The sequence below is a fragment of the Solea solea genome, chromosome 19, assembly GCF_958295425.1.
Source record: "Solea solea chromosome 19, fSolSol10.1, whole genome shotgun sequence".
NCBI classification, from domain to species: Eukaryota; Metazoa; Chordata; class Actinopteri; order Pleuronectiformes; family Soleidae; genus Solea; species Solea solea.
In genome coordinates this window covers 19,752,097-19,769,464 of record NC_081152.1, presented here as the reverse complement: position 1 = coordinate 19,769,464, position 17,368 = coordinate 19,752,097, and the positions used below count along the sequence as shown (strand labels likewise).

The 17,368-nt window shown below is 41.0% G+C and overlaps 1 protein-coding gene and 15 non-coding genes across 16 annotated transcripts; 2 read left to right on the top strand and 14 right to left on the bottom strand.

The window, feature by feature from the left end:
• Positions 1-185: 185 nt before the first annotated feature.
• On the top strand, positions 186-267 carry trnas-uga (transfer RNA serine (anticodon UGA)). Its single transcript has one exon. It is a non-coding gene; the product is annotated as a tRNA-Ser (tRNA).
• Positions 268-481: 214 nt separating this feature from the next.
• trnas-uga (transfer RNA serine (anticodon UGA)) lies at positions 482-563 on the top strand. The gene has a single exon. It is a non-coding gene; the product is annotated as a tRNA-Ser (tRNA).
• A 9,645-nt stretch (positions 564-10,208) lies between these two features.
• trnas-aga (transfer RNA serine (anticodon AGA)) lies at positions 10,209-10,290 on the bottom strand. Its single transcript has one exon. It is a non-coding gene; the product is annotated as a tRNA-Ser (tRNA).
• A 204-nt stretch (positions 10,291-10,494) lies between these two features.
• On the bottom strand, positions 10,495-10,576 carry trnas-aga (transfer RNA serine (anticodon AGA)). The gene has a single exon. It is a non-coding gene; the product is annotated as a tRNA-Ser (tRNA).
• Positions 10,577-10,780: 204 nt separating this feature from the next.
• trnas-uga (transfer RNA serine (anticodon UGA)) lies at positions 10,781-10,862 on the bottom strand. The gene has a single exon. It is a non-coding gene; the product is annotated as a tRNA-Ser (tRNA).
• A 204-nt stretch (positions 10,863-11,066) lies between these two features.
• trnas-uga (transfer RNA serine (anticodon UGA)) lies at positions 11,067-11,151 on the bottom strand. The gene has a single exon. It is a non-coding gene; the product is annotated as a tRNA-Ser (tRNA).
• Positions 11,152-11,329: 178 nt separating this feature from the next.
• On the bottom strand, positions 11,330-12,916 carry LOC131446449 (uncharacterized). Its single transcript, XM_058617675.1, has 2 exons — positions 12,792-12,916; positions 11,330-12,639 (listed from the first exon to the last, which is right to left on the bottom strand). The coding sequence occupies exons 1-2, from the start codon at positions 12,899-12,901 to the stop codon at positions 11,988-11,990; spliced, it is 762 nt and encodes a 253-aa protein (XP_058473658.1). The 5' UTR covers positions 12,902-12,916; the 3' UTR covers positions 11,330-11,987.
• A 1,491-nt stretch (positions 12,917-14,407) lies between these two features.
• On the bottom strand, positions 14,408-14,489 carry trnas-aga (transfer RNA serine (anticodon AGA)). The gene has a single exon. It is a non-coding gene; the product is annotated as a tRNA-Ser (tRNA).
• A 204-nt stretch (positions 14,490-14,693) lies between these two features.
• Positions 14,694-14,775, bottom strand: trnas-aga (transfer RNA serine (anticodon AGA)). The gene has a single exon. It is a non-coding gene; the product is annotated as a tRNA-Ser (tRNA).
• Positions 14,776-14,979: 204 nt separating this feature from the next.
• trnas-uga (transfer RNA serine (anticodon UGA)) lies at positions 14,980-15,061 on the bottom strand. Its single transcript has one exon. It is a non-coding gene; the product is annotated as a tRNA-Ser (tRNA).
• Positions 15,062-15,421: 360 nt separating this feature from the next.
• On the bottom strand, positions 15,422-15,507 carry trnas-uga (transfer RNA serine (anticodon UGA)). Its single transcript has one exon. It is a non-coding gene; the product is annotated as a tRNA-Ser (tRNA).
• Positions 15,508-15,718: 211 nt separating this feature from the next.
• trnas-uga (transfer RNA serine (anticodon UGA)) lies at positions 15,719-15,800 on the bottom strand. Its single transcript has one exon. It is a non-coding gene; the product is annotated as a tRNA-Ser (tRNA).
• A 204-nt stretch (positions 15,801-16,004) lies between these two features.
• On the bottom strand, positions 16,005-16,088 carry trnas-uga (transfer RNA serine (anticodon UGA)). Its single transcript has one exon. It is a non-coding gene; the product is annotated as a tRNA-Ser (tRNA).
• Positions 16,089-16,442: 354 nt separating this feature from the next.
• trnas-uga (transfer RNA serine (anticodon UGA)) lies at positions 16,443-16,528 on the bottom strand. The gene has a single exon. It is a non-coding gene; the product is annotated as a tRNA-Ser (tRNA).
• Positions 16,529-16,742: 214 nt separating this feature from the next.
• On the bottom strand, positions 16,743-16,824 carry trnas-aga (transfer RNA serine (anticodon AGA)). Its single transcript has one exon. It is a non-coding gene; the product is annotated as a tRNA-Ser (tRNA).
• Positions 16,825-17,038: 214 nt separating this feature from the next.
• Positions 17,039-17,120, bottom strand: trnas-uga (transfer RNA serine (anticodon UGA)). Its single transcript has one exon. It is a non-coding gene; the product is annotated as a tRNA-Ser (tRNA).
• Between the last annotated feature and the right edge of the window lie 248 nt (positions 17,121-17,368).

Sequence of the window (17,368 nt, the reverse complement as noted above, 5' to 3'; positions counted from 1 at the left end):
TAATCTGACAAAGAAATCATAGGCTTGTATGTCATCCAAAATTACACAAAAAAGTCGTACTTCAGTATGTCGTCCAAAATTTGCTAAAAAGTCATAGTATACGTCCAAAATTATAAAAACATCCAAAATTTGACAAAATTCAAAATATACGTCCAAAATTTTATCTAAAAAATATACTCACAGGTGTTGTCGTGGCCGAGTGGTTAAGGCGATGGATTTGAAATCCATTGGGGTTTCCCCGCGCAGGTTCGAATCCTGCCAACAACGATGTCATATTTGGCAAAGAAAAAATGGCATAATCTGACAAAGAAGTCATAGGCTTGTATGTCGTCCAAAATTAGACAAAAAAGTCGTACTTCAGTCTGTCGTCCAAAATTTGCTAAAAAGTCGTAGTATCCGTCCAAAATTATAAAAACTTCCAAAATTTGACAAAATTCAAAATATAAATCCAAAATTTTATCTAAAAAATTTCCTCACAGGTGTTGTCGTGGCCGAGTGGTTAAGGCGATGGATTTGAAATCCATTGGGGTCTCCCCGCGCAGGTTCGAGTCCTGCTGACAACGCTGTCATATTTGGCAAAGAAAAAATGGCATAATCTGACAAAGAAGTCATAGGCTTGTATGTCGTCCAAAAAAGTCATACTTCAGTATGTCTTCCAAAATTAGAGAAAAAAGTCATACCTCAGTATGTCGTCCAAAATTTGCTAAAAAGTCATAGTGTACGTCCAAAATTATAAAAAAGTCGAAAATTTGATGCCATAAGGGCATTTTGATGTTCTATTACAAAAATAACGAGTTATTTCTAAAATTCAGCTTCAATTCTGATACCATCAGATGTTCTATCATAAAACACACTGTTAATATATAAAATTCAGCTTAAATTCTTACACCATCAGATGTTCTATCACAAAAATTATGAGTTATTTCTAAAATTCATGTTAAATTCTTATACCATCAAATGTTCTGTCACAAAAATAAGTATATATTTCTCTATTATTGCTATATTAAGTATTTATTGTTCTATTGTTCCATTATTATTGGTACTATGTTATAAGTTGCACACTCTTGCCAGGATTTGCACCTGGAATCTTCCACCCAAAGGATGGCTGTGTTGCTGTAACACCACAAGTGTTGTGTTTGTTTTGTTGTTTTGTTCTTAGTTGAAAATCAACTCTATTTTTGACATAACTTGCAACTGCTTGAACTTTTTTTTTTCTACTGGGTTTCTTTTTTTCTACTTAAAGCTTCCAAATGCAACTACATTTTTTTTATGTATGAACTGTATGAACTTGCAACTGTTTTTACAATGAACACTTAAAATAAATGATTTAACTCTTAAATAAAACAAAAAATATCTGAACAAAATATAAATAGTTACACGGTGCTTTTCCACTCTTCAATGGTCTGTCCAGATGCTGGACAGTACCATTTCCCTCGTGTCTGTATGTGGCCAGTAATTTTTGATTTTGCCTTACCACACATTTTACACTGGTAGTGGTAGTTTTCCTTCCTTTGTCGCTTCTTTTGGGGCTAACCTCTCATCTCTTGCTCCTTATCCTCAAGAAATCTCCATTCCCGGTATCGATTGCGACAAGCTAGATCTGACTGGTAAGACAGCCAGTCCTGAGGTTGAGGTGTTGGACCTGATGGTGGTTGGTCTGGAAAGCCCCCCTGAGAGTAAGTGGCTGGAGGTGGTGGCGGCAGGTTTGAGAACCAGCCCTGAGAGTGAGTGGCTGGAGGTGGTGGTGGTGGTTTGTATGGGGACCAGCCCTGAGAGTGAGACGCTGGAGTTGACGGTGGTTGGTATGGGGACCAGCCCTGAGAGTGAGACACTGTAGTTGACGGTGGTTGGTATGGGGACCAGCCCTGTGACTGAGACGCTGATTGGTCAGACAAAGCACCTTCTCTGGAAACCTGAGTTCTCGCACAGCGACGTCGGCGAATCACCGCCTCACCCTCACGATTTTCCGGTTCCTGGAATTCCATATCTGCATGCCCATGTGGAACAGGCTCAGATGGTAGGTCCAGGGCTGCCAGTAGGGATTCCTCTGCCACGTGGACCTGCTGAGGAAGCTCCACCCCTTGTCAAAGGGATCCAGACATGAGTACAACCTCAGTATTTCTGCTATTTCTGTCTTAGAAAGAGCAGTTACTGTCCGGTTAAGACGGACAAGGTACCCTGCCAAGGCATCAACTGCCTCCCATCCGGGAATGCCTCTGGGGTCACACCGACGATCCTGTCAAATTAAATGAAAACAAAAACAATTCATATATCTAATTTAAGAGAAACAATTAAGCAACATTCAGACATTAGCCACTTTACCGGTGTCGAAGTGATAGGCTCACTGTCCTCAAATGGGGAGCTGACAGATGCACCTTCACTTTCCACTCTAGGTCCCTAAAGGAATTATTTGTAAGTGAGTGAGAGGGGTTCAATGAAGTGAACTTTGTTGTGCCCATGTAACACAAAAGAATTGCCCTCTGCAGATTTACAGTGAAAATGTTCTGATAGATTGTCAGAGGGCTATCACATCATTACCTGAGAAGAAGACTGAAAAAAAATATCTGTGGCCTGAGGTATTGTCACATCAGGACACTCATCCTGCTGAACTCCCTCCAGCAAGTCTGGCAGAGGAGCACCAATTTCACCAGGCACACTCAGCAGATCTCCTCTGTTGGACTGGGCCAGCAAGTACTCCACCGCAATAAGCTCACCTGCCATAAGTAGTCGCCAGGAAAAATAAGATTGAAGTAAAATAAGTGAATGAATAGAAATGTAACCATCATGATCTGGCAGTTTGGTCATTAATAGAATATTGTTCAGCATCTGTTCTTTTGTTGCCATGAGAATTTTACCAGTAGGTTTTCCCGGGGACTTAAACTCTGGCAGAAGTGCACTTGCCAGGACTCTGTTGCTGAGGACGTTCACACTGGACATCAGACGGACATCATATATCCTCGTGTGTGACGTTACGCTCATATTCAGAGCCTGCTGAGCCCGATTAGTGTTCCATCTGGACACCCCCTCAAGCATATACATTTGTGTATGCAGCGCATTACATCTCCACCCTGGCAAGACAAAAGTATTGGTGACAACAAAAAAATAAAATGTTGAGTCATTTAGCAGACGTTTTTATTCAAAGCAACTTACAAGGAAGATATAACATTCAAAATAAATTGCAACATGGACCTTAGTGTAATAATAAATACAGATTTTAATACTAAATACACAGCATTCATTAACAAAATATTCAAAATGTTTAGAGTTTAAACTTGCCTGGGATGAAACCACATTGGTGCTTATGAAAGCTCTCTCTCGAGAGAGAGGAGGACCCTCTGCCACATCTCAGGACGTCAAGCGCTTTATCGCCCTTCTCCAACCTGGATCCTGTGTTTGTGTACAACTGTACACCAGGTGGATCCTGGATGCAGGGCAAGTGATGCTGTTGCATCTCCCACACATGAGACATGCTCTCATGATTGATGAGAGGCAACCCTAAGGTGTCTGTGAGGTCCCACATAGAGTCCAGGAGTTGTTGGATGAGGGTGCGAGTCTCCTCAACCCCTTGGGTTCTCCTGCGGCAGTGCTTGGCCAGTTCACTAGAGGTGATGCTTGCTAACACCTGGCTGTGCGTAGGAGTGTGACCCTGGTGTTTCTTCACCAGCTCTGCCCTCTTCGCCTGTTTCAGGTTATCTATGTCAGCCTTGTCCCACTCGAAAATACAGCTGGACAGTTTTGAGCAGAACGTGCCATATAGTGGATGGTGCTCAGTGGTCAGACCCTTGGTGAAACGCCTCATGAAATGAAAGACATCCAGTCTCACTGTGGATGTCCATGGACGAAACCAGTCAAGAACCGGCTCACCCCTATAAAAAACAACTTGACATAAATGCATGTAATTCTGATTGTTTCCAGTTAGCCCATTACCAATCACATCAATATCCTGCTGAAACTGTTTATCAAACATAGCAAATTCACATCACAGCACAAATTGAAGGCAACACACCTGACTCACTGCAGCAGTCCCTGTCCACATATATGGCCTCTGGCTCTGGCTCACCAGCATCCCTGTACCTCCGGACAACGCCTTGGCACAGGTCATCAAGGCCAGCCCCCTCACCAGTGGTCAGCACTGAATTTAGAACTTGGCCAAGTTCATTCCCAATATTGGTCATCCACGTGGCCGTGTTCTCAACACCACCTGCAAGCTTTTTAGTGATCTACAAAAAACATTAGCAAATACATCTCAAAAATCATTGGAAATACTAATAAACACGGATGAAATCAAGTTTACATGAATTTACTTTTACCTTCTTGGTGGAGTCAAGCTTTAAGATTCTGCCATAAGTTGAGGTGATCACACCTTTCAACTCGTCCAGGTGGTCAAGAATCTCATTTGCGTGGACAGTTTCAAACCACTGAGCCAGGGGCAGAGGACAGAAGGGAGGTGGCTGTTGGTATACAGGTTCGGACTGGGTGAGGACACAGGACTTTTTATGGACCTCACAATCAGTGAGGTAGTCGACTCCTGCAAGGCTTGTTGCAGATAGCTGGAGCTGTTCACTACTGCGCGTGGACGCAACATTGTGACACACTTCCTGTCCAGTGCCAGCTTTGTTGTTAGGACAGCTGGAAACTTGTTACGATGGGAGGGATCCAGCTGCTGCAAGATCTCACTACTCCAAGGGCAGACAGGGATCATGCAGTTACTGCACCTTGGGTAGTCTCCACCAACCAGATAATATCTGGAGTCCACATCTGTCACCTCTCTCACTTTTGTGTAAATACCAGAGTGGTGCATCTTCTTTTTGCACTGTGTGCATTTAAGAGGAATGCCCCACATCCTCATTGGAGCCCACAGGAACATACGCTGCCTAAAATAGTGACATGGATCTGGAGGTGAGGTGGATCTAGGGGGGCTTGGAGGATGGTACCAGTTCTGTGTGAGGCTTTGCCTAAGCTGTCCTGTTCTTTCATAAAGAATTTGTGCGATCCACTCCTGGTCAGCCTGATTGATTACCTTTGAGAACTGCTTTGGCAGAAAACTCACCCAGTCCACTTGAGGAGGCAGCAGAGTGAGGAGCTGTCGTTATGGTGCCGCCGGTGACGTCTGTTGGGCTGTGGAAAGAGCAGGAGCCAATGATGTCTCCTGGGCTATGGGAAGGGCAGGAGCAGGGACTGGAACGACTGGTGGGTTGCTGTGTTGCTGTAGCGCCGGTGTTTCTGTGTCTTGTTCTTTTGGAGTCGGAACATCTGTGGGTTCTGTTGGACAGCTCAAAAGGTGAGCATTCTCTATGTGCTGTGATAATCCAGCACCTCCCCAGACCTTTGCACCACACTGCTCCTGGACATGGTAGTCTGACAGGTGCTGTGTGTAGTCCTCACCCATCACCTCCCGACTACACAGTGAGCATGTGTTACGACCCGGCCCGTTATGGAGAGCAGTAACAAGTGATTGGGAATTAGAAATGAGGTGGAAAGGGACAACTGGACTGGTTTAGGGTAAAGTCAGGCATTTAATTAAATAAGGAGGGTGCACATGCACAAGAAAACACAACAGAAGGAGGCTGTACAGGTGCTGACAAATAACTAAAACACAAAGTAACATCAACCACTATTTAGTTCTTGAGAAAAAAAAAAGAAGGAACACCAAATAACTAAAGGAGGTCAGCACCCATAAGCTTTACAAACAAAACAGCACAAAACAAACAAACAGCTATTCTGCAAAAGAACTCAACAAAGGAAGGAGAGACCATCAAGGTACTCTCTGAACTAGTTAAACGTACAAAGATTTAGCACACTGGCTAAAACAACTCAAATAGTTTCCAGCCAGGCAAAACTAAACAAACACTCTATTTCAATAGGCTTTAACACAACAGTATGTAACCAACAGCGAGGCGAACTGATCACTGACTCACAGCCGCCATGAACTGAGGGCCCACAAGCTATTTATGTTGCAGCTGGGGTTGATTGCAGAGTCTCGATTGGTAGATCCGGTAGACACACAGCCACACCAATCACAGACGCAGGTGGACAGGATGCAGGAAATACACCGCCTCTGCTTCAGCCGGACCAATCCTCATCAGGGAATCACACAGCTTGCTTTGCATGCCTGGAAGAATCACTCATGGGAACACACAATGAACATAAACTAAACCGCAGCCAGCAGCGGCCGTAACATCCCCCCACCCCCCCCTTAAATTACAAGCCCTTATGGCTTGATGTTAAGGTTACATACATAACACATAGCTAATCTTTATAGCCTAGACAAGGCATCAGCTAACAAATTGTCAGATCCTTTTTTATGTCGAATGTCGAGGTTAAAATCCTGTACCAACAGGGCCCACCGCATGAGTCGTTGATTGTGATTAAACATGCGAGACAGAAAAACAAGGGGATTATGATCAGTGAACACAGTAACAGGTAAAGAAGTAGACCCAACATAGACCTCAAAGTGTTGTAGCGCTAACAACAAAGCAAGGGTTTCTTTCTCAATGGTGGAATAATTTGCCTGGTGTCTGTTGAACTTGCGGGAAAAGTACGCAACAGGATGATCAAAACCATCCTCCCCCGTCTGTAACAGGACTGCACCAGCGCCCACTGCACTAGCATCTACCTCGAGCTTAAACGGTGTGGAAAAATCAGGGGCTGCAAGCACAGGAGCGTGACTTAACAAAGTCTTAACACTATCAAACGCTACCTGGCATTCTGTGGTCCACACGTAGACGACCTTAGTGCTGAGTAAGCTTGTTAGTGGAAAGGCGATAGTGGAGAAGTTGCGGCAATAACGCCTGTAGTAACCAGCCATTCCTAAGAACCGACACAATGCTTTTCGTGTGGTTGGAACGGGGAAATCTTTAATGGCAACAATCTTCGCTTCAGCAGGGCGCACTTGTCCCTGTCCAACCTGCTGACCGAGGTATGTTAGAGTGGCTTTTCCAAACCCGCATTTGGCCAAATTTAGAGTCAATGTAGCGCGGGCTCAACGGTCAAAAACCTGCTCCAATACCTGCATGTGCTTTTCCCATGTATCTGAATAAATGATTAAATCATCGAGATAAGCATTGCAATTTGGCAAACCAGATAATACGGTGTTAACTAGTCTCTGGAATGTAGCAGGAGCGTTACGCATACCAAAAGCGATTACATTGTACTGGCAGAAATGATCAGGTGTGACAAATGCAGAAATTTCTCTGGCGCGGTCCGTTAAAGGTACCTGCCAATAACCTTTTAGCAAGTGTAACTTGCTGACAAAATTTGCGGTGCCCAGGTTATCAACACAATCAGTCATGAAGCCCATTAAGATTGTTACGTTGTATCTCGCAGTTTTGAGGAAGGTGATAAAGTTCTAGTGTTGCTGCCCATCACCAGCTCAGCGGCCGTAACACATGTGATAGACTTCCCCTCGCTCATCCTGCAGAGAGCTGGGGCTTTCTGTACTACACTGTCCTGTGAACTTGTAGATTGTCCAGCTGCTGCACTTGTGCTGGCTGGTACACCAGGAGCTCTTCCAGCTGCAGCACTTGCCCCTTGGGCACTCAGCTGACGTGAACTGGCTGATGCTGTTCCAGCCTTCTCTGGTGAATGGGGAGAACAAAACGGGGTTTACATTAACAGTACATTTCCCTTAAGCCTGACAGTGGTCTGCATCCAAATAATTATGTACTCACACTGTTAGACACTGACAAATCAGTGTATTTGTATCACAGACTAAATGTTTAGGCAATATAGCATGGGGGAAGTGGCGTTCATAATGGATATAGCTTAACACCAATTGTTGTATATATCAGTGGTCCCCAACCTTTTTATCACCAAGGACCGGTAAACGCTTGACAATTTTACCGCGGCCCGGGGGGGGGGGGGGGGGGGCTGATTATATTGTAATATATTATTTATTATTAAACAGCTGAAATAAAGTTTGAAGCGTCAGATCACGCTTCTGCATGTTTGTGTGCCCGCTAAGACTCACAAGCTCTCCTCTTCTCGACCACTGCTCTAACGCTAACTCTAGTTGCTATGGTAACGTATAAACATGCCTGCAAAATAAGATACCGATACGCCACAAAAACGAATATAAAGTGAATGAAAATTTTAACTCACCATAACGCCAAATCAATGGGAGCCCTGAGCTTGTTTCTCTGTAATGAGACGGTCCCATCTGGGAGTGATGGTAGACAATGACACCCGAAGTGTGTTGCTTATGTCCAAGCCGGTCGCCGCATATTATGCAGAGCGGGCTTGGTATGTGGGAATCACCTGCCGCAATAAATCCATATTTCAAGTAGCTCTCCTGGTATTGTCTGTTAAATTTTAAAAGCTTTATTTTTCTTGGAAGTCGTAGGCTCTTCTTCTGTCTCTTCACTGGGCCTTTTCCCCTTCGCAAATAAACTTTCCAATGACGTCTGTTTCTTACTCATTTTGCTAGCTTGTGGGTTAAATTTTGGCGCACAGATGTAACCGAGAGAATCCGGTCATTTTTCAAAATAAAAGGTTTTTCAAAATAAAAGATTGTTCATACTTGGATAATAAATAAAACGGAAATTATTAATTATTTCTTGTGCGGCCCGGTACCAATTGATTGGTACCGACCAATTGCCACCCAATTGCCCGGTGGTTGGGGACCACTGGTATATATCACCTACCTCATGATAGCCGCACTTGCAGAGGATAATTTTCCCAAAAATATCACATTTACGGGGAATTTGACCGAACACAGGGGGTTTAAACAAATTAATCGCACAATTTTCTGTAATTAATTGCGATGAATCGCCACAAGGTTATCTGTCCATGGTGGGTGCTGATGCTGGTGCTGAAGAAAATAAACCTGAAGCTTATAACAGATATTTATTTATATAAAATCATAGAATGAATGTCAAAAGGTATATTTAAATTCAAAGACTTTAGTTTAATTGCTTTCTTTAAACTTTAAACACAATATATCTCCTGTGAAGTACAAATTTTACACAAAAAAGGTGTTTTAAACATAGTAATTCTTTACAGAGAAACAGAGAAATACAAAGCACTACACAAATCAAAAGAAAAAAAACAACTGAAAGATCAGGGAGGGCATGAGAGAAAACACAAAAAACAAAATCACATGGAGAGAAAAGAAAAGACACACAGTTTCTCTCACACACACACTTTAGTCGTGTATCGCTGCGCCGCAGGACGGCTCGGTTTGCCTACACACGTCACCACCGGCATCAACGCTAATGGCGGTAATTTTTTTAATTTACCTCGGACCGAGACCGGACCTTATATCCTCGGATTGAAAATATAACAGTACCAGTTTCAATATCATGTCACCGAAACAACACATAGTTTAAGATGATTAGTTTAAGACATTAATTTTAGTACTTCCTTGTGAGCTTTCGGTAAATCAGAACGAATGATTGAGCGTAAAAAGTTTCACGCTGAACACCGTAGTCGTCCAATCAGCAGCTAGCAACAGTCACTCATCCATCCGGGTGATGTCCCGCCCACACAGACTTATCTTAGAATCTAATTGGCTCTTTTGCCCCATCCTGAACGGAGGGGGAGGTCTTAGAATTTTGTTAGCACTTTGTTAGGAACTGTTAGGACTTTGTTAGGACCTGTTAGGACCTGTTAGGACCTGTTAGGACTTGTTAGGACTTTGTTAGAATTTGTTAGGATTTGTTAGAAATGTGTTAGGACCTGTTAGGAATGTGTTAGGAGGAGGGTACGGCCAAGGGACTGCTAGAGGGGGGCAAGGAAAAAAAAAAAAAAAAAAAGGGGAAAGGGGGAAAAGGGAAAAAGAAAAGGAGAAAAAAAGAAAAATTTCACCCCAAATTCTTACACCATCAGATGTTCTATCACAAAAATAACGAGTTATTTCTAAAATTCAGCTTCAATTCAGATACCATCAGATGTTTTTTAACAAAAATAACGAGTTATTACTATAACTCATCTTAAAATTTTATACCATCAGATGTTCTATCACAAAAATTACGAGTTTTTTCTAAAATTCAGCTTCAATTGAGTAAATTTTTTAGATAAAATTTTGGACGTATATTTTGAATTTTGTCAAATTTTGGATGTTTTTATAATTTTGGACGGATACTATGACTTTTTAGCAAATTTTGGACGACATACTGAAGTACAACTTTTTTGTGTAATTTTGGACGAAACATACAAGCCTATGACTTCTTTGTCAGATTATGCCATTTTTTCTTTGCCAAATATGACATCGTTGTCGGCAGGATTCGAACCTGCGCGGGGAGACCCCAATGGATTTCTAATCCATCGCCTTAACCACTCGGCCACGACAACACCTGTGAGTACATTTTTTAGATAAAATTTTGGACGGATATTTAGAATTTTGTCAAATTTTGGATGTTTTTATAATTTTGGACGGATACTATGACTTTTTAGCAAATTTTGGACGACATACTGAGGTATGACTTTTTTGGACGACATACAAGCCTATGACTTCTTTGTCAGATTATGCCATTTTTTCTTTGCCAAATATGACATCGTTGTCGGCAGGATTCGAACCTGCGCGGGGAAACCCCAATGGATTTCTAATCCATCGCCTTAACCACTCGGCCACGACAACACCTGTGAGTAAATTTTTTAGATAAAATTTTGGATTTATATTTTGAATTTTGTCAAATTTTGGATGTTTTTATAATTTTGGACGGATACTATGACTTTTTAGCAAATTTTGGACGACATACTGAAGTATGACTTTTTTGGACGACATACAAGCCTATGACTTCTTTGTCAGATTATGCCATTTTTTCTTTGCCAAATATGACATCGTTGTCGGCAGGATTCGAACCTGCGCGGGGAAACCCCAATGGATTTCAAATCCATCGCCTTAACCACTCGGCCACGACAACACCTGTGAGTAAATTTTTTAGATAAAATTTTGGACGTTTATTTTGAATTTTGTCAAATTTTGGATTTTTTTATAATTTTGGACGGATACTATGACTTTTTAGCAAATTTTGGACGACATACTGAAGTATGACTTTTTTGGACGACATACAAGCCTATGACTTCTTTGTCAGATTATGCCATTTTTTCTTTGCCAAATATGACAGCGTTGTCGGCAGGATTCGAACCTGCGCGGGGAAACCCCAATGGATTTCAAATCCATCGCCTTAACCACTCGGCCAAAGATGGGGCAAAAGGGACTGCCCGGGTGGGGCAAAGAAAAAAAGAGAGAGGAAGGAAGGGGGGAAAGAGGGAAAAAGAAAAGGAGAAAAAAGGAGCAAAATGTACACGATATCCATTTCTTCTCTACTCTCTTGTCTTCTCAACATTGTTTACACAAACCTCTGCACTTATTGCAAGGTTAATCATGACTTTAATTTTCATGTCTCTTGCGGGATTTGAACCTGTGCTGTGGCAACATCCCAATGTACCAAAGCGCTTTGGACATTCCTAAAGTCTACTGTAGGTGGCAGCATGCACCAAAACAATGTATTAACACTGTATAATTGTAAACATAAACTTATTAAATTACTTAGTAATTTATTTTTTATTATATATATTATTTTTTCTAGTATCTACTAAGGAAGTACTTAGTACTTCGACATGTTTTACCGCTCCTTTTTTTGGTCAAATCTGTGCAGCACAAGTGAATAAAACAAACTCCAAATTGAGCACAGAAAGTACTTTTCAAAAATCTTTGGTTGAGACAAAGAGTGTCAGGTTTTGTTAACAAATTTAAAATGATTCTGCAAGTAACTCTGGCTTGACACTCACTGTCATCCTGTTTTTCAAGTGGAAATTAAATAAAAATGTGAAGGCTGTTCTTGGCTCAAATAAAATTTAATTTATTTGAACAATATTGAACCACACAGTAAGTGTAAAACTAGAACCCATCTGCGAACAGACAGACATGAAGAGAGACTGAACATTAGAATAATTTTCAAAAATAACAGACACAAATTATAAACAATACCAGCATTCACTGACATTTCGTGCCGCAGCTGGTAACAATATAACAATGACAGCAACTACTTTAAACTGTTCTTCCACTGATCCAGTGTCAGTCCTGAGGCTGGACAGTACCACCGCCCCTTCAGCTGGGTGTGTCCAGTCTTTTTATTTTTTTCATGGCCACACCCCTTGCAGGTGTAGTGGTAATGTTCCTTTGCCAGCCTTTTTCGTGGTTGCGCGCCCATAGCCACTAGCTCCTCATCTTCCTGGGAAGCTTTCTGCAGTCTCCAGGCACGTTGCCTTGGCTGAGGTGGAAGGCACGCTTGCTGGTGAGGCGCTTGCTGGTGAGGAGCTTGCTGGAAAGAAGGAGCTTGCTGGGAAGAAGGAGCTTGCTGGAAAGAAGGAGCTTGCTGGAAAGAAGGAGCTTGCATGAACGGAGGCGCTTGCATGAATGGAGGAGCTGGCACAAATTGTGGAGGGAATCGGGGAGGTGGCAATGGTAGATAGGACACAGGCCTGTTTGCCGCCAGGGTGCACTGGCGGGGGAAAGCTTCCCCCTCGTGGTTTTCAGGCTCCTCAAATGTCATCACTTCATGAGCATGCTGCACAGGGGCAGCCGGAAGTGTGTTTATCGCAGGGAGAGACTCCTTAGCCAGGTGCAGCTGTTTGGGAAGTATAGTGCCTTGCAGCAGCATGTCCCTGTCCTTCCTCTTATCCCTCCTAAGCAGCCTACAAGACAAACATTGATTATTTTATACATGTGAGCCTGTCCCCCTAAGGTTATTACATATTTTCAAGCATACAGTTGGAGGTTTTTCCTGAGGTTAAATATTTATATACGGTCTTGACTGTATTGGAAAGGTAAACGAAATAACACACACCATGAAGACACAGTGGTGTTGTTAACTGGCACCAGAACCAAGTTGGTCTGGTCCAGGACAACCCTGCTGTCCTCCAGCAGCTGTTTGACATGGCTGTAGACGCTTTCCATTTCTTGACCCCTGGCCGTTTGCCAGTAGTGAAATGAAATTGGCCCTGGGCATATTTTATGCAGATGTCCCGCCAGTAACTGTCTGGTTTTCCTGTCTTAGTCATCTGCAAGCATTAAATATAAAACAGGTTAATGTCAAGCTTGTAGGCTATGTGTACGTACAGACAGACACAGAGCGGAGGAAATTATACATGTATGTATGTATGTACGTACAGTATGTACTTGTATATTAGAGCTGCAACTAACGATTATTTTCATAATCGATTAATCTGTCGATTATTTTCTCGATTAATAGTTTGGTCCATAAAATATCAGAAAACCTTAAAAAATGTCGATCTGTGTTTGTCAAACCTGGAAATGATGATGTTCTCAAATGTCTTGTTTTGTCCACAAACCAAAATGATTCACTTTTAATGATTTTTGTTATCCAGAGCAAAGAAACAAAGAAAAAACTCACATTTAAGGAGCTTAAACAATCAGAAATTTTGTTTTGATCATGAAAAAAGCTTTGATTAATCGATTATCAAAATAGTTGTCGATTCATTTAGTAATCGATTAATAATCGATTCATTGATTAATTGTTTCAGCACTAATGTATATGTAAGTACATAATGTATGTATGTAGGTATGTTTTGCATTATTGTTTTAATATTGTTAAAGCACTTTGTAAATGTATGTTTTAAAAGGTGCTATATAAATACAGTTATAATTATTATTATTATTATCATCACCATTATTACAGTGCTGGTATGTACAGCAACGCCCTTATACACTATATATTCTTATATTTAGAGATGTCTGACATGCACCAACAACACCAAAACAAATTCCTTGTATGTGTAAAAAACGTACTTGGCAATAAAACGTTTTCTTATTTCTGACAGGCAGAACCTCTGTTAGCAAAGCCGCTACGCTACATGTATGAATGCAACGTAGTTACAATCGCGCTGAAGGGAGGGAAAATTAAACTGTGTATTTTTTTCCACACGGTTCAACATTCGGCTTATAGACGCCGTTTCATTTATAGTATTAATCAAGTTTCCAAACCTTTATTCGCGATCGTTCAGGTGTATGCGGTGAAAAATATGTCCGACACGCTAACGAGATAACCACGCCCCCTACATCACGTGGCTTGTTCGGAGCTGTGTTCGGAGCTGTGTTCGGACCTCGATTGAAACTCTTTGATCTCGTTAGGACTGTGTTCGGACCTGGTTAGGACCTGTTAGGACCTGGTTAGGACCTGTTAGGACCTCAGAGGCAGGCCAGAAACTGACGGGTACGGCCACGACAACACCTGTGAGTAAATTTTTTAGATAAAATTTTGGATTTATATTTTGAATTTTGTCAAATTTTGGATGTTTTTATAATTTTGGACGGATACTATGACTTTTTAGCAAATTTTGGACGACATACTGAAGTACGACTTTTTTGTCTAATTTTGGACGACATACAAGCCTATGACTTCTTTGTCAGATTATGCCATTTTTTCTTTGCCAAATATGACATCGTTGTCGGCAGGATTCGAACCTGCGCGGGGAGACCCCAATGGATTTCTAATCCATCGCCTTAACCACTCGGCCACGACAACATCTGTGAGTAAATTTTTTAGATAAAATTTTGGATTTATATTTTGAATTTTGTCAAATTTTGGATGTTTTTATAATTTTGGACGGATACTATGACTTTTTAGCAAATTTTGGACGACATACTGAAGTATGACTTTTTTGGACGACATACAAGCCTATGACTTCTTTGTCAGATTATGCCATTTTTTCTTTGCCAAATATGACATCGTTGTCGGCAGGATTCGAACCTGCGCGGGGAGACCCCAATGGATTTCTAATCCATCGCCTTAACCACTCGGCCACGACAACATCTGTGAGTAAATTTTTTAGATAAAATTTTGGATTTATATTTTGAATTTTGTCAAATTTTGGATGTTTTTATAATTTTGGACGGATACTATGACTTTTTAGCAAATTTTGGACGACATACTGAAGTATGACTTTTTTGGACGACATACAAGCCTATGACTTCTTTGTCAGATTATGCCATTTTTTCTTTGCCAAATATGAGATCGTTGTCGGTAGGATTCGAACCTGCGCGGGGAAACCCCAATGGATTTCAAATCCATCGCCTTAACCACTCGGCCACGACAACACCTGTGAGTACATTTTTTAGATAAAATTTTGGACGAATATTTTGAATTTTGTCTAATTTTGGAAGTTTTTATAATTTTGGACGTATACTATGACTTTTTAGCAAATTTTGGACGACATACTGAAGTACGACTTTTTTGTGTAATTTTGGACGACATACAAGCCTATGACTTCTTTGTCAGATTATGCCATTTTTTCTTTGCCAAATATGACATCGTTGTCGGCAGGATTCGAACCTGAGCGGGGAGATTATGCTGTCTACTTGTTTACTTCAGTAGACAGCATAATCTGACTTCTTCATAATCTGAGTAGACAGCATAATCTGACTTCTTTGTCAGATTATGCCATTTTTTTCTTTGCCAAATGTTGGCAGGATTCGAACCTGCGCGGGGAAACACCCAATGGATTTCAAATCCATCGCCTTAACCACTCAGCCACGACAACACCTGTGAGTTAATTTTTTAGATAAAATTTTGGACGTATATTTTGAATTTTGTCAAATTTTGGATGTTTTTATAATTTTGGACGGATACTATGACTTTTTAGCAAATTTTGGACGACATACTGAAGTACGACTTTTTTGTCTAATTTTGGACGACATACAAGCCTATGACTTCTTTGTCAGATTATGCCATTTTTTCATTGCCAAATATGACATCGTTGTCGGCAGGATTCGAACCTGCGCGGGGAGACCCCAATGGATTTCAAATCCATCGCCTTAACCACTCGGCCACGACAACACCTGTGAGTAAATTTTTTAGATAAAATTTTGGACGTATATTTTGAATTTTGTCAAATTTTGGATGTTTTTATAATTTTGGACGGATACTATGACTTTTTAGCAAATTTTGGACGACATACTGAAGTATGACTTTTTTGGACGACATACAAGCCTATGACTTCTTTGTCAGATTATGCCATTTTTTCTTTGCCAAATATGACATCGTTGTCGGCAGGATTCAAACCTGCGCGGGGAAACCCCAAAGGATTTCAAATCCATCACCTTAACCACTCGGCCACGACAAAACCTGTGAGTACATTTTTTAGATCAAATTTTGGACGTATATTTTGAATTTTGTCAAATTTTGGATGTTTTTATAATTTTGGACGTATACTATGACATTTTAGCAAGTTTTGGACGACATACTGAAGTACGACTTTTTTGTGTAATTTTGGACGACATACAAGCCTCTGACTTCTTTGTCAGATTATGCCATTTTTTCTTTGCCAAATATGACATCGTTGTCGGCAGGATTCGAACCTGCGCGGGGAGATTATGCTGTCTACTTGTTTACTTCAGTAGACAGCATAATCTGACTTCTTCATAATCTGAGTAGACAGCATAATCTGACTTCTTTGTCAGATTATGCCATTTTTTTCTTTGCCAAATGTCGGCAGGATTCGAACCTGCGCGGGGAAACCCCAATGGATTTCAAATCCATCGCCTTAACCACTCAGCCACGACAACACCTGTGAGTTAATTTTTTAGATAAAATTTTGGACATATATTTTGAATTTTGTCAAATTTTGGATGTTTTTATAATTTTGGACGGATACTATGACTTTTTAGCAAATTTTGGACGACATACTGAAGTACGACTTTTTTGTCTAATTTTGGACGACATACAAGCCTATGACTTCTTTGTCAGATTATGCCATTTTTTCTTTGCCAAATATGACATCGTTGTCGGCAGGATTCGAACCTGCGCGGGGAGACCCCAATGGATTTCTAATCCATCGCCTTAACCACTCGGCCACGACAACATCTGTAAGTACATTTTTTAGATAAAATTTTGGATTTATATTTTGAATTTTGTCAAATTTTGGATGTTTTTATAATTTTGGACGGATACTATGACTTTTTAGCAAATTTTGGACGACATACTGAAGTACGACTTTTTTGTCTAATTTTGGACGACATACAAGCCTATGACTTCTTTGTCAGATTATGCCAATTTTTCTTTGCCAAATATGACATCGTTGTCGGCAGGATGCTAACCTGCGCGGGGAAACCCCAATTGATTTCAAATCCATCGCCTTAACCACTCGGTCACGACAACGCTTGTGACTACATTTTCTTGATAACATTTTGGACGTATATTTTGAATTTTTGTCAAATTTTGGATGTTTTTATAATTTTGGACGTATACTATGACTTTTTTGTAAAATTTTGGACGACATACTGAAGTATGACTTTTTTTGTCTAATTTTGGACGACATACATGCCTATGACTTCTTTGTGAAATTATGCCATTTTTTCTTTGCCAAATATGACATTGTTGTCGGCAGAATTCGACCTCAATGGATT